The 26,807-nt window shown below is 40.3% G+C and overlaps 2 protein-coding genes across 3 annotated transcripts in view; one reads left to right on the top strand and one right to left on the bottom strand.

The window, feature by feature from the left end:
- Positions 1–2,263, top strand: part of PLCE1 (phospholipase C epsilon 1) — a 148,629-nt gene extending 146,366 nt beyond the window's left edge. The window contains exon 33 of the mRNA XM_066619359.1: positions 924–2,263. The gene's annotated coding sequence lies outside the window, so the exon portion shown is untranslated. The remainder of the gene's footprint in view (positions 1–923) is intronic.
- A 2,693-nt stretch (positions 2,264–4,956) lies between these two features.
- NOC3L (NOC3 like DNA replication regulator) overlaps positions 4,957–26,807 on the bottom strand; it is a 31,037-nt gene continuing 9,186 nt past the window's right edge. For both annotated transcript variants that reach the window (XM_066620493.1, XM_066620494.1), the window contains exons 7-21: positions 26,397–26,558; positions 25,686–25,779; positions 22,797–22,972; positions 21,690–21,818; positions 20,863–20,994; positions 19,252–19,332; positions 18,257–18,357; positions 17,233–17,305; positions 16,767–16,830; positions 16,474–16,545; positions 15,984–16,165; positions 14,229–14,357; positions 6,204–6,301; positions 5,569–5,653; positions 4,957–5,456 (exon numbers count right to left, since the gene is read on the bottom strand). In XM_066620493.1, coding sequence (XP_066476590.1) covers positions 5,325–5,456; positions 5,569–5,653; positions 6,204–6,301; positions 14,229–14,357; positions 15,984–16,165; positions 16,474–16,545; positions 16,767–16,830; positions 17,233–17,305; positions 18,257–18,357; positions 19,252–19,332; positions 20,863–20,994; positions 21,690–21,818; positions 22,797–22,972; positions 25,686–25,779; positions 26,397–26,558 — 1,710 coding nt within the window. In that variant the 3' untranslated portion in view covers positions 4,957–5,324. The remainder of the gene's footprint in view (positions 5,457–5,568; positions 5,654–6,203; positions 6,302–14,228; positions 14,358–15,983; positions 16,166–16,473; positions 16,546–16,766; positions 16,831–17,232; positions 17,306–18,256; positions 18,358–19,251; positions 19,333–20,862; positions 20,995–21,689; positions 21,819–22,796; positions 22,973–25,685; positions 25,780–26,396; positions 26,559–26,807) is intronic.

The raw sequence follows: 26,807 nt of genomic DNA, 5'->3' as shown, positions 1-26,807 counted from the left end.
CCACATTATACTGTGTTCCACTGAAGTTCCCTGCCTCTGTGCTGCCCAGAGGCAGGACCACAGTATGCCCCCCCAATGAGAATGCTGCCTTGCTCCCCCCTAATAAGGCCTTTTGAGGGCTAGAGGAGGCTGTGTACGGCCACCTCTAGCCCTCTAAACATCTTCTGAGACCTCCAGGGGGGCCTTTAAACCTTACTTCTGGTTCTTGTCCGAAAACTAGAAATGGGGTGGTAGGCCCTTAAAAGGCCTTTTGAGGATTTCTCTGCTCTCAAAAGGCCTTTTAAGGGCCTTAAACATCACTTCTGGTTTTCATCTGAAAACTAGAAGTGGGGTTTAAAGTTCCCCCTAAAGGCCTTCGCAGAGAGGCCACATGCCCCGTCCGTGCTCCCCCAAAAGCCTCTGTACAGGGATGAGGAAGGTAGAGAGTGAGGAAGGGAGCAGGTGTGTGGTGTCTTGGGCATTTGACCCCCTTGAATCCTCCTTGGTTTGCCAGTGCTGTATTCAGTAGGATGTAATCTGGCCAAAGTTAAAATAATTTTAAGCAGATTTATTTTTGTTGGTGAAGTTACGTAATGCAACCTACAGCCCACCAAAATGAAATTGCCCCCCACTACCAATGCAGCCACACCAAGGAGGTGCATACTGCATCTTATGTTGGGGCAACTGGAAAGCTCTCTTGGCAGTGCACACATTCCACCAGTGGAATATTTTGTTTGGATTGGGTTGTTAAATGCTCAACTTTAGCTGAATCGTAACAATTCACTTACCACAGCAGTAGCATTTGTGTGTGAATATATGAATGAATGAAACTTTTTCTTTATAAAATTACTCATACTTTAAAAAAAATATTTTGAAGAACTCTGCTTTTGCTTGTGCAGTTTCATATTGATCTTAAACCTGTTGTTGCTGTTTTCTGATTCCAGGGACCGGCAAAGCATGAAATGCAAAGACAAGACCATATGGAAACAGAGTAGCAGAAAAAATGATGGAGATGGAGCCAGTCTTCACCCTCTTCTTTGAGTGGGGCCTTTCATTTATTTGGTAACTGGAACTTACTTCTAAGTAAGACACAAAGTTTTAAGCAGTGGATAAAGCCAGCAGTGAGGGACTGGTCAGCCCTCAGAGGCTGCTAGCTGCTGATTATGATAAAGTCAGTTCTGTGAATAAGTAGCCATGATTTGGGGCTTTGGAAGGATGTCCTGGCAACCTTTGGAAATAAGACTCAGTTTATCTTCATTTGGGCAGGAGGATGAGCCAAGCACCTTGAATTGTGTCCTGCAAGTAGAAACCTGTCTTTTAAGAATAAAATATTTTAATTAGCATCTTAAGGGAAAATGAAGGCTGAGAATGTGCTGTGGTGTGTTATATAAAAATAATGCACTTTTAAAAGTTTCTTCTGAACACACTCATAGGTGATTATAGGCAGATTTCTGTACGTGAATATACACAATTATTTATGGCTTGTCTTAATGATGTCAGTGTACAATAGCTGTATACATATTTTGTTAGTGATACTGAGTAGGAACAACATTTTGTCGTGCAGTGTATCCTGGTTTTCCTGTTTTTAAAAAAAATTATTTATTTTAATATTCCAAGGTATGTGCCATTGTATAATGTATTTATCATACCTTGATTTACAAAATTCTACATAGCTCTCTTGTTTTAGAGGAGATAAGTGTTTAACTGTACTGAAAAGGGTTTCAGAACAGAATCTGTATGGTTAAAATATCTGCTGATCAATATTATAAAAGTGTTTTGAAAGAAAAAAATCTAACCACTTGAAGTTTTACTTCTGCATTCTTATTAAACTTCAGCAATGTACTGTCAAAGTTAAAACCTATTTTGAAAATATTTGCACCATTACTATAGTTAAGCAGTCTTATTTTTAAAATAATGCCTTTAGAAAACCTACAAGACCTAGGCTGCAATCCGAACCACTTTCCTGAGTAAGCCCCATTGAACAAAATAGGACTTACTTCTGAGTAGACCTGGTTAGGATTGTGCCCCTAGTTAATTCTGTTTCATTTGCAGTATAAATCTTGCCATTTTTGTTTACATAGAAGTACTTGTAAAGATTTGTATATGTTTGCAACATCATGGGCTTTCAGTGTTTTTATATGGCTGTTAGCACTGGCTGTAATTTTTTTTCTTTTTGGGAATAAACTATTAAAGTGATTGAATACTACCCATGAGACAACTGAAATGGTCACTTCTGTTCCCTTGATTTTAATGACCATAGCACGAATTAAGCTGTTCAAAACTGCCTTTGTAGGACCTTTAGCTATAGCAACACACCTGCTATCCACCATGATCATGTTGTGTGAATAAATCAAGCAAGGGGCCTGTTCAGTTAACTAGGTTCAAAGAAACCAAATGCTGGAAAACAGTTTGAACCTGAAAGGAATGTAAATCTAATCAGATTGGATGTTCTACAAAGCTTAATTCTCACTGCCTACAAAATGTACTGTTCAGCTCTAGCACAGAAAGGCCCCTTGACATTAAGAGCAAGCAACAGAAGACTATTATGCAGAGAAGAAAACAAGTTTACCTAATTATTATAAACTAACCTTTTTGAGTTAAAGGAGAAGGGAGATCAAGACTTAAATCCAGGAAAGACTGCTGTTTATGCTCATTCCTTGGATTTGGTAGAGGAATAATGTGTTACCAGAAGAAAATACAACAGAAAAACACTATGAATATACAGAGAATGAATATGCAGAGAGTGCCCTCTAGAGGAGGGATTCTACACTGAGGGATTCTTGTTGATCTGCTTCCACACCCACAGGATTTGCTTACTTGGTTTATTAGCCAAGTAAATACAAATCCACCACTCTGCAGGTAACGTTATCAGGTCATTAGAATTCTTTCAAAGTCCAGTGCATAGGGAGTTGCAAGGCGGGGGGGGGGGGGGGGAGAGAATCCCAGAGCTTCACAGCTGAGTTTTTTCTTAAGCAAATGGTTGATTTCAAGTTGTGATAGTTTGAAGATGATTTATATTTTGCAGCTGAACTTTAAATTAGCTAATAAATTTGGTTTTTGTTAACTCATGACAAAGTACTTCTTCTTGGCTGAATTGTGGCCAGATTTGTTGTTTGATGAGGCAAGTATATGCCTCAGTCTCTTCCACTGAGGACATGTTCAACAGCTGCATTAATATGAAACATACTGAAAATCCCATGAATAGGTAAAAGTGTAGCAACACTCAAAACTAGTTCAGTTAACAAGAGCTGTTTGCACATGTGCACCTTTCTACTACAAGTATTTCCTTGATCAATGTTGAGAGTGGCTCCTACTTCCTTTTAATCCAACACAATCTTTGTTTAGCTCCCCAACTTTCATCTGAAGGATGTCTGACTCTATTGCCCTTGAAGTAGTCAGCCTTAACCTCAGCTACAGTTCTTGGCTGCACTTTGGCTAGTAACATGTGCCTGGCCTAAGGGTGTAGGATAGATTTAGCTTGAAAGGGAATGTCAATTGGGAAGCTGTGTTATTTGTCTGCATTGTTTTATGCCTTACTTACCTGATTCTTAATCTGTTTAAGCTGTTACCGGTGTTAATTTAAGTAAAGCTTTTAAGACTTTGTTTCTGTTGTCTTCAGTCTGGATTTCAGCAAGGGCCTTTTGGCCTAAATTACAGCTAAGGCTGGGTAATTTTGGCAACACACATGACTAGCAATGAGGCAGATGCTTCAAAGGCTGCTGTTGTTGCCACTCCACTGAGCGAGTGTGCCTGCACTCCTTGGGGAAGATCCAGGCCAGCGACCTGATAAGCTCTATGTATACAGTTCTTAAGTCATCTAGACAATGAGGCAGACGACACCTTTTCACCTAGTCTTCTTCCCTTTACAGCCACAAACAGAGCCTCAGTTTTAGTAACATCTTAGTTATTTCAAGATAAAAACACAAAGCTCTCCTGCCATCCAGCATGTGCCAAATTTTCTTTTGCATGCTTGGGGCTTGGACAAAAAGAGGAAATTCTTAATTGTTAATTCTTCCTGTCTGTGAAATAAGATGTTAACTTTTGGTACAAATGCTTCACAACTACCTCGTCCTTACAGAAGACACAATTTAGGGTTCACTGCCTGTGCTCCCAACTCAGTCACCCTTCTTGCCAATGTTACTGTCACTAAGAACACTGCCTTAGGAAACAGTAGTTTCATTGACATCATAGCCAAAGGTTCAAATGGTGTTACAGACAAAGCCCGCAGAACCTTACGGAGCTTCCATATCAGGAACCTATGAACTGGCCGTAGTCTCAACTGAGACATGCCCTTAAGAAATCTCTTAATATGAGGGTGAGCGGACAGACCTAGTGCTTCAAATGTTTTCCCTTTAGATTTTCTGTTGATCGGGTTTCTTTAGAGGCCAGGTCTCGTAGCTATATAGTAAAGCAGAAATAATTGTGGTCTTTAAAAGTTTAATTTTCATGCTTCTTGAAAGGTGTCTATTAATCAGTGTGGAATATGTATTTAAATATAATAAATAAATAAATAAATATTCCACACTGATTTGGCTAAGTTTGCACATGTAGCTGTTGTAAGGCCAGTTCTAGGATTCTTTTGAGCTCCAGCTAAGACCCAAACTTCCATCTGTGGGCCCAGTTACCTACCAGAGACTGTTTTGTCCAAAGATCCAGCTTTTCAGCAGCCGACTACCAGCCCAAAGGGGAAAACCATGCTTACCTTTCCCTTGGCATAACTTACCAAGCAGAGGGTTCAGGAAGGAAATAGCTAGGTATATGTTCTGGGGATCTTTGTTTTATATAATGAAGCTTTACATTTTATCTTTCTCAACAAAAATCTTTGTTCCTGTTCAACTTCACCCTTGTGTCTGTCCCTTTCTATCACCCATGGTCATTTAAAGGTGGCCCTCACTGTTAGGGCTGAGTTCAGCAGCAAGTGATGGGGCCATGAGAAATTTGGCTAACACAGGTACCCAAAAATGGTTATTCTAGTCATTTTTCTAAAAAATCTGTATTTTTGTTAAGTAAAGGTTTTCTAGGATTCACATTTTTTAAGAAAAATATTCACATTATGTACATTAGCTTAAGCAATTTTAAAGCTGAACAGCTTTCCAAACCATTCCACTTTTACCAATCAATACAGAATGAAATCGGTACCAGTTGCCAAACCTTTGAAAACTAGTTCCAATGAATTAATTCCAAGTGTTTTGAAAACTGCAACAGTTGGTTGTGCTGCAACTTCCTCATTCCCCAAAAACATAGCATCAGTACTAAAGACTTTATATGAATTATTGTATAAACAGGTCACTGGTTCTTTCATGAATTTCAAGCTTTTAAATAGATTGACCTGGCTTGCAATATATTTATGAGACAGGCGCTGCCTTTAAGTGCTTAGCAAAATCCAGGACTCCTTGGACTGCTGCCTTTCCAAGATGAATTTGAAACAGTTTGTTCAAGTCTTCATCCAGAAATGACTCTCCTTGTAAGCATTTGCCCTGAAATAAATCACAGAGTTATGAATCTTTATTTATGAAGTTACAGTAAGCAACTTTAATATGACTTCACACTATAAGCAACATGATAACATTTAAGAACAGTGTTGTGTACCTTTTTTTTAGGAGTCACCGAAGCAACACAAGGGTTAAAAGTCATTCCTTTCATGCTGTAGACCTCAAAAAGCTCAGTAGGCAACCTATGGTAGACAGTTAAGAGGTTTCACCTTAACATACTATTTGCAAAAAATAACTTGTCCCCTATGCAAGGACGGGGTGGGTGAGGATAGTCCTCATCCTGTGTAGACATGGACAATTTCTTACAATGCTAACTGCGAAACCTAGAATCACCTATGATAATCATTTGACATGCTGACACTAAAAATTGTACAAAATTCTAGCAATATTTTTTGAAACCTTAACATTCATTTTCTCTTCAGAGATAGTAAAAGATACTCACATAAAACATGAACAACTTAGGTGGTTTCAGAAGTGGACTAGTCTTTCCTGAATCTGTCAGCACAGAAGCAGGATGACACCACATACCACCTGCTAGAAGTCAACAGTGGGTAAGGCCTTCATGCCTTGCTCATGGGTGCTTTCCTAGAAGTATCTAGCAGGCCACTATGAGAAATAGGATGCTAGACTAGACAGTCCTTTAAGCACAACTACTGGATTTTTTTGCTTTGCTTTTTTTCTGGGCAAAGCTTTACATGCACTTCCCAAAACAACTACAGAGTCATCTCTCACCTCCGGCTCAATTCCGGCCTAAGAGCTTCCGATCCTTCCAGTGGAGCACCAGCAAGAAGATGAGCTGCAAATTTCTGAACTACTGGATGATAATGTCTCTGAAAAGAAGGGTATGGTTAAGAGTTTAAAAAGGGGAAATTTCAATACAGGACAACTGAGGCAATTTGTCCAAATATGAGCAGTTTGCCAAAGAGGCTGCAGCTCTTTGCAGGAAGGAAGGTAGCAGCAGCCATTAGTCCTACTTCTATCATGGAAAGAGAATGCCAGATCTAGCTGCCACTGTTCTGGGAGTATCTGGGGAGGAGTACAGCTAGAGGAATAAACAATAAGCTCCATTTGACTGCAACAGGGTAGATGGCCATCCCATACTAAAAATTTTAATGCATACTAGAAAATCTGTCTTGGGATTTCATATATCTTCAACTTTTTTATTTATTTATTGAGTAAAGATATGGGTAAAGGAACCAAATATACATGGGTTGACGGTAATACAAAGGGAAAAAACATTAGGAATTCGCAGAACTGTAGTTATTACCATTTTAACTCACCAACAAAAAAAAATTAATTACTGCTTTCCTCCATTCTATAATGTCAATACCAATTTAACAAAAATTCAGTCTATTGTCATAAACATTGATACGTTTACTTTTATCGATTTCAATTTTCCTTAATTAACTCTTAATCATTTATCTATCCATCTGTAAAACGGATTCCATAATTGCTGTATTGTTTCTATTTTACCATCCTTCAATCTTTCAGTTAAGACATCCATTTCAATATATAATTTCTTAATCCACATATCTATAATGGGAATTTCTGAGCTCTTCCACATCTGAGCATAGATTAATATGAAGTTTCATCTTCACTCTTGCTTTTTTTCCTTGCCAAATAAAGCTGGTCATAACTTTATTCAATTCTTGGAAAAAGAATTTCTTTAATATTACAGGAATTGTCTGGAATAAAAATAGTATTTTTATTGTTGCTATTCTCCCCAACATAGCATAAGAACAGCCCCACTGGATCAGGCCATAGGCCCATCTAGTCCAGCTTCCTGTATCTCACAGCGGCCCACCAAATGCCCCAGGGAGCACACCAGATAACAAGAGACCTCATCCTGGTGCCCTCCCTTGCATCTGGCATTCTGACATAACTCATTTCTAAAATCAGGAGGTTGTGCATACACATCATGGCTTGTACCCCATAATTGATTTTATCTCCAGAAGCTTGTCCAATCCCGTTTTAAAGGCGTCTAGGCTAGAAGCCAGCACCACATCCTGTGGCAAGGAGTTCCACAGACCGACGATAAGTTCAATCTATTCCATCTTTTTAAGTCATTCTTAATCTCCATCATTAACTTTAAATAGTTATTTTCCATCAATGCACTGGGTTTATCTGTTAAGTTAATACCCAGATATTTAGCTTTATTTGCAATATTAATACCAAATTGTATTTGCTGTTTCTCTTGTTTTCTAATGTTTTCACTAGTAGTTTCGTTTTATCATAATTTATCTTCAGTCCTGCCATTTCACCATATTATGTCAGATTATCTATTAAATATTTTAAGGACTGCTTTGGATCCTCAAGAATGAAAGTAAGGTCATCTGGGTATGCCTGGATTTTAAGTTCTTCTTTTTGGACCTTCACTCCAACAATTCTTTCATCTCTTCTTACAATATTATTCAATACTTCCAAAGTTAAAATGAATAATAATCGAGAATTGTCTTGTCTTGTCTTGTTCCCCGTTGGATTTCTATCTTTCTTGTTATATTACCATTTATCTTTATTCTCGCTGTCTGTTTTGTGTATATCTTCTCTATTATCGTTATAAACTTTGGTCCAAAATTCAACTGATACATCTGTTGTATCATAAAATTCCAGTTTACTCTGTCAAATGCTTTATGTGCATCTACAAAAATTAACCCTAATTTCTTCTCTGGGTGTGCCTCAAAATATTCTATTATATTAATAATCTCACATTATTTTTTAGGTGTCGTTTTGGTAAGAAGCCCGTTTGATCTTGATGTATTATTTGTAGCAGGACTCTCTTTAATCGTCCAGCTAATATTGATGCAAAGATCTTATAGTCCGTATTTAAAAGAGAAATCAGTCTATAATTTCTAATTTCTTTCTTTTCTGCGTCTTGTTTGTGTATTAGCGTAATTAATATTCTTTCCATGAGTACAGTATATTTCCAGTTTCCCAGATATCATGAACCAAATTCTTAAATGGTAATTGTATAGTCTCTTCAAATATAGTATTCAGCTGGAATTGCATCTGGTCCTGGAGATTTCTGATTTTTCTGCCTTTGAATTGCTTGTAAATTCTTGCATGGAAATTTTTTGATCCAGAATTTGTTTCTGTTCTGATGTCAATTTTAACATATTATTTTTAAATAGGTAATCCTTTTGCAAGTTAGGGTCTATATTATTCTTCCTATATAGTTGCTGATAGAACTTTTCTATTATAAGTTTAACTTCTGAAAATTTATGTTTCTCAATTCCATTTTCATCTATCAAGCTGCTTATAAAGTTCTTCTGTCGTTCTTTTTTCAGTCTATCTACTAGCCATCTTCCAGGTTTATTTGCATTTTTGAAATAATTGTTTAATTAGTTTTAATTTTTTCTCAATTTCCTCCGTTTGTATAATTCTAATCTCGTGTTGGTCTCTGTACTTTAGCATTTAATTCTTCTCTAGATGGATTTTCTTGGAAGTCCTGCTCCTTTATCAATTAAAACTCTTTTAATTTCTTTTCTTTTATACGTTGATTATCTCTCTTCTTTTTCCTTGCTGAAAATTTCATCATAATTCCTCTAAAATATGCTTTGCTTATATCCCAGATAATTTGTGATCTTATTTCTGGGTGATTATTTATTTTAAAAAACCAACTCATTTCACAAAGTTATTTTCTTTCATATCAATAATGTTCAATCTCCAGAACCCTTTCCTACGGGATTTATTAAGTTTTAAACTAATTGGATTATGATCCGCAAAGGTGTTTGGTAATATTTCTGCTTCGAATATATCTGTCATTGCTGTAATTCAACACATATCTATTCTGGACCATACTTTATGACGTGTTGAAAAGTGAGTATATTGCTTTTTTCCTGGATTCTGGACTCTCCATGTATCAATCAAATTAAATTATGCCAATTGTAAAAAAGATTTAGGTAAATTTCCTCCTTTCTTTTTCCTCTTGCTTGATCTATCTAAATTCATGTCAAACATTGAATTAAAATCATCCAGCAAAATCAGATCATGTTCATTCAAGGGAGCCAATTTTCTACATAATTTTTCATAAAATTTTTCATGTGAATCATTAGGAACATATATATTTACCACTAATAATTTCTTCTCCAGATACGTGATTTCTACCATCAATATTCTGGCGTCTTCATCTGCATAAATCTTGGATTCAACCAAGGTTTAATATATAAGGATAAGCCTTTTTTCTTCTTTTTTTTTCTGCCATATAAAAAAGTTCACCTAATTTCTTATTTTGTAAAAGCTTCCAATCTTTTTTCAATATATACGTTTCTTGAATTGCTATTAAATCTTTATGATCTTTCTCTAACTGATAAAATATCCTCTCTCTCTTTTGTGGTGAGTTTAATCTGTTAAGATTTATAGATAAAATATCAAGTTGGGTATCTGGCATCATTATTCTATATTTTTATTTTTTATTTTCACTTCACTCTTTGGTTGGAATCTTTGTGGTTTATTCTTAATAACTTCTTTCTTTTCAAATTCAACATCCTGCTCCTCTTCCTCTTCTTCTTCCTCATCTTCTAGACTATGATCTGATCTTTCTTCTAATTCTTTCTCTAAATACGTTGTGTCCTCTAGGGTTTCTTTGTTTTTTCTTCGACCATGGTTATTTTTACTTACATCTTCTGGAGAGTCTTGTTCCTCTTGATCCTCTCTAAAAGTCTCCAGGAAGTCTCTCATTTTCATTATTGAAGCGATACTATATCTTTTTAATTGATATGTAAAGACTAAACCTTCTGGCAGTAGCCATCTGTATCTCACATTCTCTCTTCTCAAAAATGATGTGAGGGTCCTATATTGAAGTCTCTTTTGTCTTATACTCCATGGAGTTTCCCTTAAAATTCCCACAGAGTTTCCCCCAACAGCATGTGTTGGACCATCTCTCTCACCCTTTTCTGTGTAAACTTCATCATTATTTCTCTTGGGAAATTGACTCTCTCCTAGAGTGCTCCATCGTATATTAAAATGAAAGAAGTTGAACAAAAAACCAAAGACAGTGTGTACCCAAAACAATATCTATCAACCTTATACAGGTATCCACTATAGCAGTTCAATAATTCAAAATCTCAATAATGTTTACAGTATTAATCTCTCAGCTTAATACTCATTCATCACCCACACAGATAGAAAATCTCTTCAACTCAGCTTCCTTCAGAGCCCCCTTTACTTCGTTTCTTTTTAAGGGAGAGAGGAATATTCTGTATCAAAATTGCAAATTTCTTCTTTCTAATATAATCCTTTAATATTTAACAGAGTAGTCCACTCAAATCAACTTAACTCCTCTTACAGTTCTTTTTGCTGTGTAGCTTAGCTAATTAGTTCCAGAGTACCAATTATCAATAATACAAATTAATATTTCTTATATAATTTCCCCACTAGATGTCTCCCTACTCCATGGTATCCTTATAAGGTGTTACAAATATCCCTTAATTATCTGTTAATTGTTCTTTGTTGGTTATTGATTGGTGCATAACAGAGCAGCTGGAGATTCTGAGTGGTTCACTCTGTTTTTTCTAAGACTCTTGTTCTCTTGATTAGTCTTATTTAGTCTTTATATTTGTAAATAAGCTCAAATCACGCAGTCTTTGAAGTGGGTTTCTGAGGGGATGCAGAATCCAAACACCTCTTCTCTTCCTCCTCTCCTCGTTAATGAAATACCCTCAGAATCTTTAAGCAACTACTTGCTGTCTGCCCAGCTGCCTCTTCAAAGACACCAAGTCTCGAAAGCTGTACTCACTCCTCTTGATGGTAAATTAGAAAAACAGCTCCTTCCTTAGAGCTGCAGTCCAAGCGATAGGGGGAGGTGAGGAATCCAGGCTGCCTCCGCCAGTTAATGGCTGACTAGGAAGTGAGTTCCTTCACTCTGTTGCTGAAGCGACAGGTTCTGTCCAACCCTAGAGGTTGCTCTCCCCAAGGGTTTGCTAACCTAAAGTCTCAAGCACTTTCCTGGCTTCTCCTAGTCAGAAATAACCCCTCCAAAGCCTTGAAGGGGTACCCAAAGCTGAAGGTCAGACAGAGCTCATAAAAGCTGCATCTTGTTGCCCAGACTGTAGCTCCTCCCCATATATATCTTCAACTTTTAATGCAAGAATGTCCACTTAGTATTGTTCCTGAGCGCCACCCTGAAGATGGTTTGGAAACTGCACCTGGATCAAAATGCAATAGCTCATGTGGTTCCTGGGACTTGATTGTTTAATTCTGTTGAGCCACTGCTCCAGCGACTATACTGGCTGCAGATTAGTTTTCAGGCCCAATTTAAAGTGCCAGTTTTGACCTATATACAGCCTGGGACTAGGGTACCTTCAGGACTGCCTACTCCCATACAGTCCAGCTCATTCCCTTAGGTCTGGGGTCTGCAACCTGTGTTTTTAGAGCCGCATGCGGCTCTTTCAGCGGTCTGCTGCAGCTCCCAAGTGGGGGCTGGAAGTGGGGGCGCCTTCCTCGTGGCCGCCGCCCAGCCCCAAGGGAGCCTCTCTCCGGCGCGATGTGCTGCAGGCACTGGCGGCTGGTGAGTGCGGGGTCGGGGCGCCACCCTCGCCCACAGCAGCTCCTTCAGCAGGCAGGGGCAGCGGCACTCTCCCGCACCTGCTCTCCGCGCCCCACTGCGAGCAGGCGCTACGGGACAGGGCCACTGGTGGCGGGCATTGGGGGTGCTTTGCAGGGACCCCTGTGGCCGGGCAGGGAGAGCTGGCAGCGCTGGCGCGGCCGCGCATGGGCTCAGCGGGGAAGGGCATCAAGAAAGGGGCAGCGGCGCTCTCCCGCACCTGCTCTCCGCGCCCCACTGCGAGCAGGCACCCGCAGGCGCCCCACTGCAAGCAGGCGCGGGGGGGAGCAGCCGGGCACCTCTTCCCTGCACCCTTCCTTCCTTCTCCCTGCAGCGGCAGGGGGCTGAACCGTGGGACAGGGCCACTGGTGGCAGGCACAGGGGGCGCTTTGCAGGGATGCCTGTGGCTGAGCAGGGAGAGCTGGTGGCGCATGGGCTCAGTGGGGAAGGGCGGGTGAAAGCAGCAAAGGGGGTGACAGAGCGCCTCTCTGTCACCCCTTGCTAAACTAATTACTATCTAGCTAAAATACTACATAGTATTTTAATTACTATGTAAAAATACAAAGGCATTTCTGAGGCAGATAAGCTGCACTCCGAAGCCTCCTCTGACCCCTCCCCGCAACTTGGAGTGCTCAGCCCGAGGTGTGCGTGCACCTCCCCTGGGCCCAGGCTGGGCTCTTCTCACCCTGGCGCTGCCCCCCCCGGCACAGAGCAGGCAGGGGGATCCTTCGGCTCCATCCCTCTGAGTCTGGCAGGCTTCATTACGCCCTTTGCCTTAATGTTGCCCCCCTCCCACTGCAGAAGAGATGGGGTGACCGACCCTGGAGCTCCCTGGAGTGTGCCTGCAGGGAGTGCACACTTTCCTGGGAGTAAACCCCATTGAACTGAATGGGACTTACTTCTGAGTAGGGATGCTTAGGATTGGGAGCTGACTCCGGAATCAGCCCCTCTGGCCTTTCTCTCTGCAATTTCTCTCCTGGTCATTGCGCCTGAGCATGGAAGTCAGTCCCTCTGAAACCAACAGGGCAGACTTCCCTACAGTAGCCTGAGGGTGGAGGATGCCATCCTAATACTACACACACTGACTAAGGAGGAAGCCTCATGGAAATCAGAGAGGCACTTACTTCTGAGTAAGCCTGCATAAGTCTTCCCATTGCTTCGATTCAGCGCAAAGCAGCATCTGTCGTGTTTTTTTTCCCTCCCCTGACTCCACTTTGGAGTCAAATGAAATCCCATTGATTTTAACACACTATAGTTTTTTTATACATAGCGTAAAGATTTAAAAAAACTATATATGCAGTGTTATCTTCATTTTAGATGTCAAGAGGCTTTTGTGGCTCCCGAGGTTTTCTTTTCTCCGGAAAACGGGTCCAAATGGCTCTTTGAATGTTTAAGGTTGCCGACCCCTAACTTAGGTCATCTGGCAGAGCCCTGCTAAACGTTCCACTGCCATCCAAGGCACAAGGGATGGCAGCAAGAATCCTGCCTTCTCTGTTATGGCACCACATTTCTGGAACATGCTACCAGAAGATCTATGATCAGTCCCTTCTGTTAAAGCCAGCTCTGTGGAGCAGTTCTGGCTTTAACACATTTCTATTCCAGCCAGCATTTGAGGGCTTGGTGGGGGTTGCCACACTGCTGTCATGATAACTGGGCTGTTCTCTTGCTACTGCTCTTGGTATTTGCTGGGGAATGTTATTTTATTGCCTGTTTTATTGCTCCTATTTTATTGCCTGTTAATTTTTTAAATAATGTTTTGTTTGAACTACTGTAAGCTGCCTTATACAGTTTTAACTGGAAAGGCGGGGTATAAATTCATAACATACATACCTATTAGATGCGTATCTCCATTCTCTTGGCATCAGAGAGCTGAAGAATGTTGTAAAAGTTTATAAAGAGGATAGATGGAGTGGGGGTGGGGATTTATCTACCAGAAAAAAGAGCGGAGAAAATTTCAAATATACTTTTTCTGAGTAATTAGAATTTTCTGAAGAGGGAATGAATATGGGTATATAAAAGCAATAATGCAGAGCTTAAAAAGGCATATTTTAAAAAGTCAATCAGCAACTATAAAACATTTATTGACACTCAAGATAATATCCGGTACTCTTTCGACCCTGGACATAGAGTCTTTTGAAAGAAGAAGAAAAGTCACTTGGAGAGCAACAGATTGCCTAGACTACGACTGCAGCACAAGCACACCCACTGACACTCACCCGTAGAGTATGCAATTCCCACAGTGCTGTATTCTGAGCATTACAATACTCCGGCTCTTCCAGTTCAGGAAGGTAAAGTCCACTCCCTTGAGACTCATTGTCCAGAAGGAGGTCCGCCTTCGGAAAAGTCTTTCATGCCATGACATGGGAGGGAGAGGAAAGGGTTCCACATAAAATAGAATTACACATCTGTTACCATAAGAGCACCCTTCCCAAAACAAATACTGTCATTACCGTAGCAAACCTGGGGTCCCTAAAAGAGGTATGTGGCCTATTGAATCTTAATAGAATCAAAAGAGGTTTGGCTTTCATTTAATTCAAAAGGCAACATTCTAGCCCTCATGGCTGCAGTAACAATTTTCAATACATAAGAATATTTATTATAGATTTTGTTCACTACATTATAGGGATTTTTTTTTTGTATTCCAACATCATAAGCCAATGGACCCTCAAGGCAGCTCACAACAGAACAAAAAACCATCAACACCATACAATACCAATTTAAACAATCCAACTACATTCCTGACATCACTTAAAATCAGGATCCAAATTTTAAAACCAGCACTTTAAAACTGCAGCAGTAAGAAACCATCCCTCCAAAACTGTTGTTTCAATACAAAAAAATCTGAAAAGAACAGAAGCTGCCACTGAAAGGTTTTGTCCATAGACAAATAAAGGATTTGAAACACAGCCAGAGAGGAGCTGATGGCAAATATCTCAGTTAAAGACAGCTAAAAAGTATTATGAACAGTACGACAATATTGGGTTTTGTTGGCCTAGTCACGGCCAAATTCAAAAATTGTTTAATGCACATGTTTTTAATTAGAAAGGACCATTGGTTTACAAACATTTTTATTAATTCTGGGAGCATCTTACACACACCCTAGGAGTGCAGACCCTACAGTCGAGGAACTCCTGGCCTAGAGGTTGTAATCAAAGCATGCGTCACAATGACCAAGCTGTCACATTCTAAGACTGCCATAGGAGCTTAAGGCAGTAAAAGGCACCATGGTCACAGCTGCTCAACCACAAGAGTCACATAACAGACAGAATAAAGAATATGCCTAAGGGCACAATCCTAACTAGGACTTGGGCCAGGCTGGGAGGGTCGCAAATGTGCCATAAAGCATGTTTGCGCCTCCTGACGTGGAAGCCACGTCAGCGCATCTACATGTGCCAATGCACGGAGGCTAACATAAGCCTCTGCGACGGCTTCCCCACAGTCGCATGTGCCGGTGCAGCTGCGCTGACATAAGCGACAAAGGTAGGAGTGGGGGGTCAGAGAGGAAGAGAGGCATTCCTGGGTGGGGGGAGGGCAGGGGATGGGCAGCTCCGGGGTGGGTGTGCAGGGAGCCACAGGCGGGGCTGGGATCCAGCAGTTATGCTGGATCCCAACCCCCGTCCCCACAGAGAATGGAGCTGCTTCAAGCCGCTCCGCTCTCCTCGGACTTGTGCCACCTCCAGAGGTGGCGCAGGTCCAAGGAGACCCATTGGGGCCAGCAGCCCTTACCCAGGGGTAAGGGGAAGAGTTTCACCTTGCCTCTGGCTGAGCTGCTGCTGCTGCCCACAAACCTGCATTGGATGCAGCGCAAGCCTCCTGGCTTACCTGTTCCAGTGCAGGTTTGGATTGCACCCTTAGTTTTTCAAGCATTACAATAACTTGTACAATGTGCACTTATGACAGTCATTTCAGCTCCCAAAGGAACTCTAAACACGAGTCTGTGGATTGGCCAGAATATCAGCTACATTACTTACATGCATCAGGGTTCTGTTGGTTGCCAAAATACTAATGCTAGAATTTGGAAGGACATGGAGAGCGAGTATGGAGAGGCGCTTGATGAAAGCAAGAGCCCTCTGCTGTGACACCTGTTTCCGACGCTTGGTGAGCATCACCTCCAGGCACTGCAACACTATCGCCACATCTTCATTTGAAGCACCTTAAAATACACAACATAAACCAATCAAAATTCATTTTATGAACATGAGAATACATATGCAAAAAAGTAACCAGAAAAATGAAAGGCATCACCTTTCTACCAATCTATCAAGAAAATAGAAAAGGCCAGTACATTCAATATTTTCTCATCATTAAACAAAATTTTTTGTCATCAGAAGAATACCATTATACATGTGGCAGCCTACAGCAATGCTGCTTCAGTGACCCACATCTGATGAAAGAAATACTTCACATTTGGAAAAATCAGAAAATGCCAACCATATTCAACATATTGAAATAAAGGATTACCTGCATGTAGTGTAAAGAGTGTCTTGTAAAGATGTGTGTAGAACTTCAGAGGGTCTATGTTAAGGACATCACCTATTTAAAACAACATCAAGCAAGCAGGTTTGTTTCTTCAAATGACAATACCACTATGCACTCCACTTCCTCAGGTGGCTAGGAATTCAAGGCCATGCAAGTCCTCCTCACTACACTCTTGCAACAGGTAATCAAGATTGTCAAGCAAAACTGTAGCACCCTTACCCACACATTCAACATAGATACTTAACAATATGAAACACAAAATCTAGAAGACTTACCTTGACCAGATAAAATGTAAAAAGCAGAAAGAATACAGTGCAGGCTCTCTCTGTGGCTTAACACCTGGAAATACAAGAAATTAATCACAATAGTCTAAACCAGGGGTCTCCAAACCCCAGCCCAGGGGCCAGATGTGGCCCACGGCGAGCTTCTATCTGGCCCGCAGCCAGCTCTTGTCCCCTGAAAGCCTCTGGCCCACTTGGCCAAACATGACAGGAGTTATGCTCTGGCTGCGTCTGGAGGGTGTTTCTAAGGGCCAGAGAGGTTGAATGAATGAACCCATTCATTCATTTATTCACTCATCTAAGTTCCTTCTCTAATTTATTTATATAAATTTTATATTTAAATTTTTTTCCAGCCCCCAACACCGTGCCAGATATTTGATGTGGCCCTCTGGCCAAAAGGTTTGGAGACCCCTGGTCTAGACTAGGTTCAATTGTCTTATTAGAAAGAAAATTAACTTACCCCAGACTCAGTAAGAGAATGTAGAACAAGCAGAAGGTCATCAAAAAATTCCAGGTTTATAAGGTGGGAAAACCTAAAACCACAAATAGTTCAATTCATGTTCTTACAAATTGGCAAAACATTTCAGTACCAATTCTATTTTCAAGTGCAAATTTCATGAGACATTTTAAAATTGCTTCTCTTGCGGCATGATTTTTACACACAAATCCATGCATGTGCATGCCTGTAAGACAGAATGCAATGTCATGGTTTAGCACTACAAGAATGAATCACTACAATCCTTCAGCTCATGTGAGAGGGTGAAGATGTTTTTTTTTCACTGCTGATTTAACATTTTTGGGTTGATAAACTCAGAGCTGTGGTTATTCAAACTCCAATTAGCCAAGAAAACAGAAGCACATCACAGTTTAATATCCTGGGTTTTTTTTTAACAGTTACAGCAAACAACAGCACTGCAAGTTTGTGGGTGACCTAAGGCTGTGAGCCAGTCAAAAGTAAAAGCAGACAATTATACTCTCTTTTTCTTGAGAACAAAAGTGAAGAGCTTGTGGTTCACTCACAATCATCTAAAACCAGGCCTGCAACAATGAACCAAACTCAACCTGCTTTAAACTCCAGTTTAGCTCATCATCTCAATTAGGGCATACACTCTGCTTGCCACTACAGTAAAGTTCCATGTATGATTTCACTTACCAGTCTTTATTTTGAAAGCAAAACAGGATTAACCTGGAGGCTCATACTAGCAAAGGATACAGAGGCATGCATGTATCCATGCAAACACATTCCCCTTTTTAGTAAGTGAAATTTTATAACGGCATTTTTTTAATAAAATTGTTTTTCAAATATCCTTTTTTTTTTTTTTTTTTTAAGGGAAAGCAGGTTAAAATATTTTAGACAAAATATTGTTGCTCACACAGACACACATAACATTCACATTACGGTGAACTGCCCTCAGTATCTTTGTACTTATAGAATTATTGAAGAACTGAAGAATTATATCGCAAAACCGCTTTGAAATTCTTACTTTGCAAGACCTTCCAGCACAGCAGGCAAAAGGGGCGACTTCTGTGCTTTCTTCAGTATTCGGAAGTAAGTTAAAAATACAATATTCAAGGTTTCTGTGTGCTGTAGGGAAAAGCCACATACAAATGAACATCCATGGAATTTCTGGCTTCATTTTAATTCAGCTTGCCTGTCATGCTCAACTGAGTTTTGAAATAGTCTAAACACACTTTTAAGACTTCCTAGCAATTCAATACAAGTAAACCCTCGTTAACCATGAGGGTTTCTTTCCTGGACCCCTCATGGACACCAAATTCTGTGTAAAATTAAATCACAAGAATTTTGGGGTCCACAGGACTCTGAAGGCGACCGAAGCCCCTGCTCCACATCTGGTGCTGTTTTGAGGCCCCTGGAGGCCACATGCAGCCCCCACAGGCCGTAGAAAGGCCTCCAGAGGACCTAGAAGGGCACTTCCAGTTTTCTCCCAAAACTTCCAGTTTCACAGAGCTCCAGTCTCTCCCAGAAGGCTCAGGTGGGGCCAAATCTGGTTCACACAGGTCCAGGGGACCTTTGATGAGCCAGATCCACAGATGAAAATTCAGTGGATAAACAGGCTCCACCTGTAATTCTTAATAACTGACTTACAGAATTATTGGGTAAAATAGTTAGATACCATCGGCACTATATGGTTAAATCAGGGCTTTTCAGACTGGGGCATTATGACGCCCCAGCCTGTGGGCCCTGGCCTCTCCCCCTTAAGGGGCAGGGGCAGCCTAGAGTCAGGGAGGGGGCAGCAGCATGATCCCCCCAGTGGGGGGGCTGCAGGAGGCTTGGATAAGTGCACCCAAGCCCCTGCAGCCCCCGGAGCGGCGCAATCCCCAGGATTGCTTCCCCTGCCCCCGCTGCCTCCCCCTCCCAAAGCAAGAATTTGGAACAGAGATTCATTTTTATGGGGTCTTAATTTACCTGTGCTTAACACAAAATACAGAAAACACAATATATACATGAGAAAGTTACCAGTTTTAGTTTTCTCTCTGTACTTTCTAAGGCGTCTGCTTCCAAGAGCTCTCTTTCTAGTTTTTCTTCTGCTTTCTTCCACTGAAAGTACACAAATGCTTTATAAAGCAACAAATATGACCATATTATTGAAAAGCTGTATATAAATACTGTTAATATTAATAATATTGAGACACCAAATTTCAACCACAGAGTTAATTCACTATTTTACAGCAACGGTGGCCAAACCATGGCTCGCGGATCACATGTGGCTCTTTGACATATGCATAACTCACAGAAATATGATGGCTGGCCACCTTTTTGTATCACAATTACTATAAAAAGGTAAATAAACTATTTTCAAGCTTTATAATTTGCCCTCTGTGGCTCTGAAATACAGCTGAGACTTGACAGCTTCCCTGGACTGCTCCCCATTGGTCCAATGATACTTGTTAGATTTTGCTCTGTTCTGATTTATGTTTCAATATGTAATGTTAAAATTAATGTTTTAATGCCTTGTTTGATGTTTTAACTGGTTGTGATACTTTGTACTTTATTATGAAGCTTTGTAAGCCGCCTTGGGCATTTGCTCCGGCACGGGAAAAGTGGGGTGGAGATTTTATATGCACACACATGCCATGGAATTGCACAATCTCACCTCTCCTTGAGCACTCAGAATCAGTGCTACTTCCTTGTTGGGCACATTATAGAGTTTCACACACACAAACTAGCAAGTATTATTTATGCTCATGCTCCAAAGCAGAACTGGTGTGATAAATACTCTATTGTTTTGGACACCTCTAACCCACCAGAGGCTTCTGTGCTGGCTGCTGGGACATTCTCCTGCAGTAGTATTTATCCTTTGTTTGGGAAGGGCATTCCTAAGCAGCCATATGGCTGTATAGGTCCTTCTCTATGTCTCCGTTTCTCCAGAGACAACAACACTTAGCCAACCTTCCTACTGAGATGGACATATACCCACTAACTGGGCAGCCAAACTCACCTGACTTAAGTAAAGGGGTAGGATAGAGTGATCTGATGGTTTCCTCTCATCTGATCAGTAAGTCATGATATCATTAACCCTAGGTTCCTTAAAATAAAGTACAAGGATGCTCAGGTGTGTGTTTTGCTATGTCGGCTATTGGAACGAGCTGCTGATTCACAGAAAGCCTTCCCCCCAGCATTTATTCCTTACTATTGCATTTACTCTCCAGTAAGTGAAGAACCCCAGTATTTCTGGGCTGCCAACAGAAACTGTATTTCTAGCTAGATACACTGACAGAAATAAATTTGTGATGCAGCTGAGAGCCATGATGGAAAGAACCCACAGATGTACTTTAAGCACAACTAAGAGCTTGAGCAGGCTCAGTGGTTCTAATCTTCTGGAAAAGGCAGAACATAAACACAGCCCCACAGTGCAACTACACAACATAACACTTCTATAAATCCCCTGAATTTGAAAAGGAATTTGCCATGGGACGCACTGTTGGAAGAAACACAAACCCAAAGTATCATCGGAATTGGAATTAGCTGCATAGTTTTTTGGGATCCTGATGAATATAAACAGAAAAGTCCCATTTGCATTTTAATTGCACTTCAGTTAAGTTTGCTCAGTGTACCACCAAAAAATACCTTTCGCTGCATCCTTGACAGATTCTTCCTCTTGTCTTTATAGGACATGAATTTCTTCTTTGGTGCAATGTCTTCTGCATCTTTTTTGACTTCTACTTCCTTAATCCTTAGGTGAAGGAGTGTCATTAACACCTAAGAGAACACAGAAGCATTTATCTCCCATAAGACATAAATCTTGTTCCAGTCTGCAAAAACACCTGAACACAGGACACCAGACTATTGGTCTATTTAGCTCAGGACTGGCTTCACTGATGGGCAGTGGTTCGACAGATTTACAAAGAGTGGTTTTTCACAGCTTTATCTGGAAATGCCAGGGATTGAGTACATAACCACTGAGCTATGAATCCATTCTCAAAGCAACCACCTGAGACCATCTCTCTTTCCCAGTCGAAAGTGTAAGCTGCTCCTTGGCAATAACTCATGAAGAATTTGAACAGTGTCGTTTATGTTTGTTTTGCTTATGAGTGCTTCTGCTTATGAGCGCACTTCAAAAGGAACAATAAACATTTAAAGTCCAATTTTATTACTTGACCCATCTCAGGGGATCCAAACACAACAATCCCTACTAACTGGGCAAAGAGACACTTTTTTCAAGTGGTGCTCCTCTTGTATTTAGCAGGGGAAGAGTAACTGTCCCTTTTCAGCCCAGCACAGTGTCTTTTCTAGTGGCCATTTGCTGGTGTTCTTCTGCATCTTTTTAGACTGTGAGCCATTTTGGGACATGGTGTTATTGATTTTTTCCAATAAAACCGCTTTGTGAACATTTTTGGTGAAAAGCAGTATATAAATACTCTTAACAACAACAACCACCAAAACCCAAAACTTACCTCAGGTCTAACATCATAATTCCGACTTTTCACAAGACCAGAAATTACTTTCACCACACCAAGTGAGGCAAAACCAAGCTTATCTTGTTTGAAGAGGCTCTCAACTGCAACACAGCACATCTCAGAAATCTGGGAATTTAATATTGTTTGGGTTAGGGCTCTTGATTTTTACTACATTCGTGTTTATGCAGTTTATTCAATGTTTATTCAATAAACACAGCTTACTCTGACAGGTAGTATGCCATAAATGTACATTTCTAACTTGTCAATAAGTGAGCTGCGTCCACCCTGGAACAGGACATGATCAGATTACTTAAGAAAAGGCCTGTTGGATTAGACCAGAGGCCCATCTAATCTAGCATTCTGTTTCCCATAGTGACCCACCAGCTACCTCTGGGAAGCCAAATTAACAAGCAGTAAAAGGCATACTACTCTTCCACCTTCAGTCCCCTACAACTAGTATTTAAAGGCCTTTGGATTGAAAGGCAGCACATAGCTATCATGACTAGTAGCTACTGACGGACCTACATGAATTTGTCCAATCCTCTTTTAAAGCCATCCAATCTAGTGGCCATCACCACACCTTGTGACAGTGAATTCCACAGACTAATTATGTCCTGGGTGAAGATGTACCTCCTTTTGTTCTTTCTAAATCTCCTTCCAATCAGTTTCACTGGATATCCCCTGATTCTAGTATTGTGAGAGAGAAGGAAAAACTTCTCATCCCCCACACCATGGATAATTGTATAGGTCTCAATCATGCCCCCCATTGCCTTCCTGCCAAGCTAAAAAGCTTCAAACACTACAGCCCTACTTCATAAGGAAAGTGTTTCAGCCCTCTAATTATTTTGGTTGCTGCCTTGCACACCTTTTCCAGCTCTACAGTATGCTGTTTGAAGTGTGATGACTAGAGCACTACTCCAGACGTGGCCACAAATAGATTATACAAGGCGGCATAATATTAGCAGTCTTATTCTCAATCCCTTTCCTTAAGACCTACACAGCATGGAATTTGCTTTCTTCACTGACAATTCATACTGGCCCAGCTTTCAAACCACTCAATATAAAAATGAAGCATGGGACTCACAGTCAAGATGGGAGACTTACCCGTTTGGAAGCATCATTCATGAGAGGTACAATCAGGACAATTATGTTGTTGTGGAAGTTGAAGTGAGGCAAGGCCACCAGCAGCTCACACAAGCACTTCACCGCAATTTCCGCAAGGCCTTTATATGCCTTTAATGAAATCACGTTGCTTTTCTTCAGCTTCCTTTGCTTCCAATCTAAGTGAAACATTGCACAGAGTCCAATTTTTTTTCCCTTTCAGGCTCTCATGTTTCTGAAACAAACTATTAACTGCATATTTTCTTTCAGAGGAACAACACAGAAGGGTGGTTTACCTAACTTTACCTAACTAAGGGCACAATTCTAACCAGGTCTACTCAGAAGTAAGTTCTATTTGTTCAATGGGGCTTACTCTCAGGAAAGTGTGGTTAGGACTGCAGCCTAAGCTTACCTAACATAACGGCTTCAAGCCGCTCCGCTCACCTCAGACTTGTGCTACCTCCTGGCTTGCCTGTTCCAGTGCAGGATAGGATTGCACCCTTAATTAACACAGACATATATCAAATCCTTTTCAATACTCCTTGGTTCCTTATCAGTTCCTTTCCTTTCTGATAAACCAAAAATGTCAAGTCAGTGGTCTCCAAACTGGAGACAGCTGAGTCTGGGAAGAGCCCTATCCGTTCTGCTTAATGTTCTGCCATGGCGCTGCTTCATTTCCAACCTGATTGCTGCACAGGACACTCTGAGCAGTCGCGTCTATTGCCCAGCGTCCCAGCAAACTGAGCGACAGGTTGTCTGGACGGACACAACAACCCGGAGTATCCCTCCCTGTGCAGTGATCAGGTTGGAAATGAAGCTGCACCATGGTGGAATGATAAGCACCACTTGCTGGGCAGGGGGCTTTTTCCAAACCCTGCCCTGTGGTCTGGGATTTGCCTTGGTCTGAATGACTGAGAGGGCAACTTAATGTGGGCAAACACCTGCTTTATTTAGCTCCATTTAATTCTGAATACTCCAAGACTATCTTTACAAGACTATTTCCAAGATTATTCACCACCCTACCAAAGACACTGGATTGCAGGAATATTATCTAAATACTAATTATAAAAAAAGAATAAGACAGTAAATTCAGACTACTGTAAAATGACACTGAAGCACAGAGTAGACAGGAGACCATGTATTTTCAATTGACATCAAGGATGCCATTTTGTCCAAATAAATCCTTCGTGAAATGCTTGTTAATGCAAGAGAGCCTTTTTAAATCCCATGCACCTTCCAGTCAACATGCTTTGTCATGAGATTTATCTATCCCAGTAATACAACAATTGATTTGAGCCTGGCATGCAAAAGTTGCCTTTGATTTCATTGCAATTTTACGTTCTTCTGGGAAACGTCAGAGGAAGGACAGTATCTCTTCCATGCTCCCTCACCAAAAAAAAACTTAAGGACTTTAGCCAAGGCTGACTACATCGTGTAGTGAGTTGAATGTTGGAATTAGACCTGGCACATCCAGGTTCAAATCCCTGCCCAGTCACGAAACATCCAGGTTGACACTTTCTCTCAGTCTCACCTACCTCACAGGATTGTTGTGAAGACAAAAGGAGGGAAAGAACCATGTACACTGCCCTGAGCTCCTTTGGAGGAAGGGCGGTTTAGAGATGTGATTAAATAAATGAATTTGGAGGAAGTAGCAGGGGTATTTCAGATCACCAGATATCCCAAAGTAGAACCTACCACATATAGCCTTATTTGCCACCAATAAATATAATCAACGGCTTAAGCAGGAATAAAATAAGATGTAGCAGACCAGAGACAGATAAAACAGAAATTGGGAAAATACATGGAAACAGCCTAACCAAAAAAGATGACTCCTCTGTTGCAGAGAAATTCTCTTAAAGATCAGGAAATGCAAGTCACAGAAAACAAAACAAAGCTGCCCATTCACTGAAATCTGATAGGATATCTGAAATGTAATACGCATAAAATTATGTTAATTTAATTTTTTTACTAAAATTCCAGTGAGATGGGAAGAAAACCCCTATTCAAGAAGTAGATCATGTAATTTGGAAGACTTATCAGAACATGTCAATACAGAAAAGTCTCTAATACTACTACAGTGATGCCTCGCAAGACGAATGCCTCACGCAACGAAAAACTTGCAAGACGAAAGCGTTTTGCGATTTTTTTGGTGACTCGCAAGATGAATTTTTCTATGGCCGTGCTTTGCAAGACAAATTTTTGCGAAGCAAAATGTTTGCTGATTTTTAAATGTTTTTCTGTGATGTTTAAAAAGTTGAAGTTTTGTGCTTGAAATTTTTGAAATCCTCTGTACAGTATGTATGCCTTTAAAGAGCACTTAATAAACACTTTGTAAACCAAATTTGACTTTGTTCTGACTTTTTTTGCCCATAGGAATGCATTAATTAAATTTCAATGCATTCCTATGGGAAACCGCACTTTGCAAGACGAAATTTTCGCAATACGAAACAACTCGCGGAACGAATTAATTTCGTCTTGCGAGGCATCACTGTACTCACTTTCTGAGAAAACAAATGTGTCATTCTTGCAATGTCTAGTCTTATGTCTTTTATCTGTTATTAATGCAATCTGAACTGTAAGTCACAGAATCTTAAAAATAAATAAATCACAAAAGCAGAGTTGAAAGGCTGTTAAACTCAAACCTGTCTAGAAGAACAAAGGTGTGTGTGTGTGTGTGTGTACACACACACACACACACACACACACACACACACACACACACACACACACACACACACACATTCTGCATAAATATATGATGCCTGCTGATTGTTCACTGGCTCCAACAAGACATCTCCCACACACTGACAAACACAAGCCATTTCCATTACTGCATTTCTGTAAGTAAAACAAGAGTATGCCGTTTCTTTCCATCCTCTGCCAATACTGTACCTTTCACAGATTGTTCCAGATTTTCTAAGTAAAACTTGTACTGGCTCACCAGGCCTTCCTCAAATTCTCTTAATTTCTGGGTTTCTTTTCTAACCTGCGGACAAAGAAAGATGTTGGGAAGATACTTCACATTTGTCATAAGGAGGATTTATGGCAAGGTATCTGAAATCTTAGAAGACATTACCCTTTGCACTATAAGCGGTCTTTATAGTGCAAGAAAACCAACTTGTACAAACTAGAAGGTAATCGTGTATATGATGTCCACTAAGACACACCTTTTCTCTCAGCTGGAACAATCCCAAAATTACATCTTTAAAAACTGATCTAAACATTGAAAAGATCTCTGCAAACTCATGTAAACATACAGGAATGACCCCCATAATTTTACAGTTTTCATGAAAGCACTCTCTAATGCAACACAAAGCTAGAATTCATCTCACCTCCACCTTGTTGAAAGCCCTTGGGGAATGTATGAAACATGCAACAGTTTTGACAAGGTGGTTCTATTTTTATTGTTATACTAACACAAATACTAACTTTATACAACAAAACTGAAAAAATTACCGGTTTTCAAAGAGTTCCAAACAAAACAAAAATTATTTTAGAAACATTAAATAATTTCAGTTGTTTCCTTCATTAAAAAATGAGCCTGAATTTTCCCATTCAGAAAGCCAATATTAAAGTTGCATTTTACATTACTGTTACTCTCACCTTTGTATTTTTCTCTTTTTCAGTTAAAGGTCTGATTTTATAAGATGGGGTAATATCCTTGAATATTTCCATTAGAGAAATCATCACTAGCTTCCGCACAATCACAGCCACATTGGGGTCCTGTTCTGTCAACAATGCACGCAACTCTTTCAGCTTCTTTATCTGTTCAAGGATAACATACATGTGCATGAAATACACACTGGTGAAGATAAAATAAACCAAACAAAGTACAGACATGAACTACTATTACAAGTAAAAGTGAGTAAGTTGTCTACCACCTTTGGAGAACACATATACAGAACCCACAGTCAATCAAAATCAAGGATTATGTATTATCAAAAATCAAGAAGTATTCAAATAGCTGCAACTATTTTATACTTCTCCAACAAGACAACAAAAAAATTGGGGGGA

Source organism: Tiliqua scincoides, chromosome 3 (assembly GCF_035046505.1).
Source record: "Tiliqua scincoides isolate rTilSci1 chromosome 3, rTilSci1.hap2, whole genome shotgun sequence".
In the NCBI taxonomy this organism is placed as follows: Eukaryota; Metazoa; Chordata; class Lepidosauria; order Squamata; family Scincidae; genus Tiliqua; species Tiliqua scincoides.
This window is presented reverse-complemented; position numbering and strand designations above follow the sequence as displayed.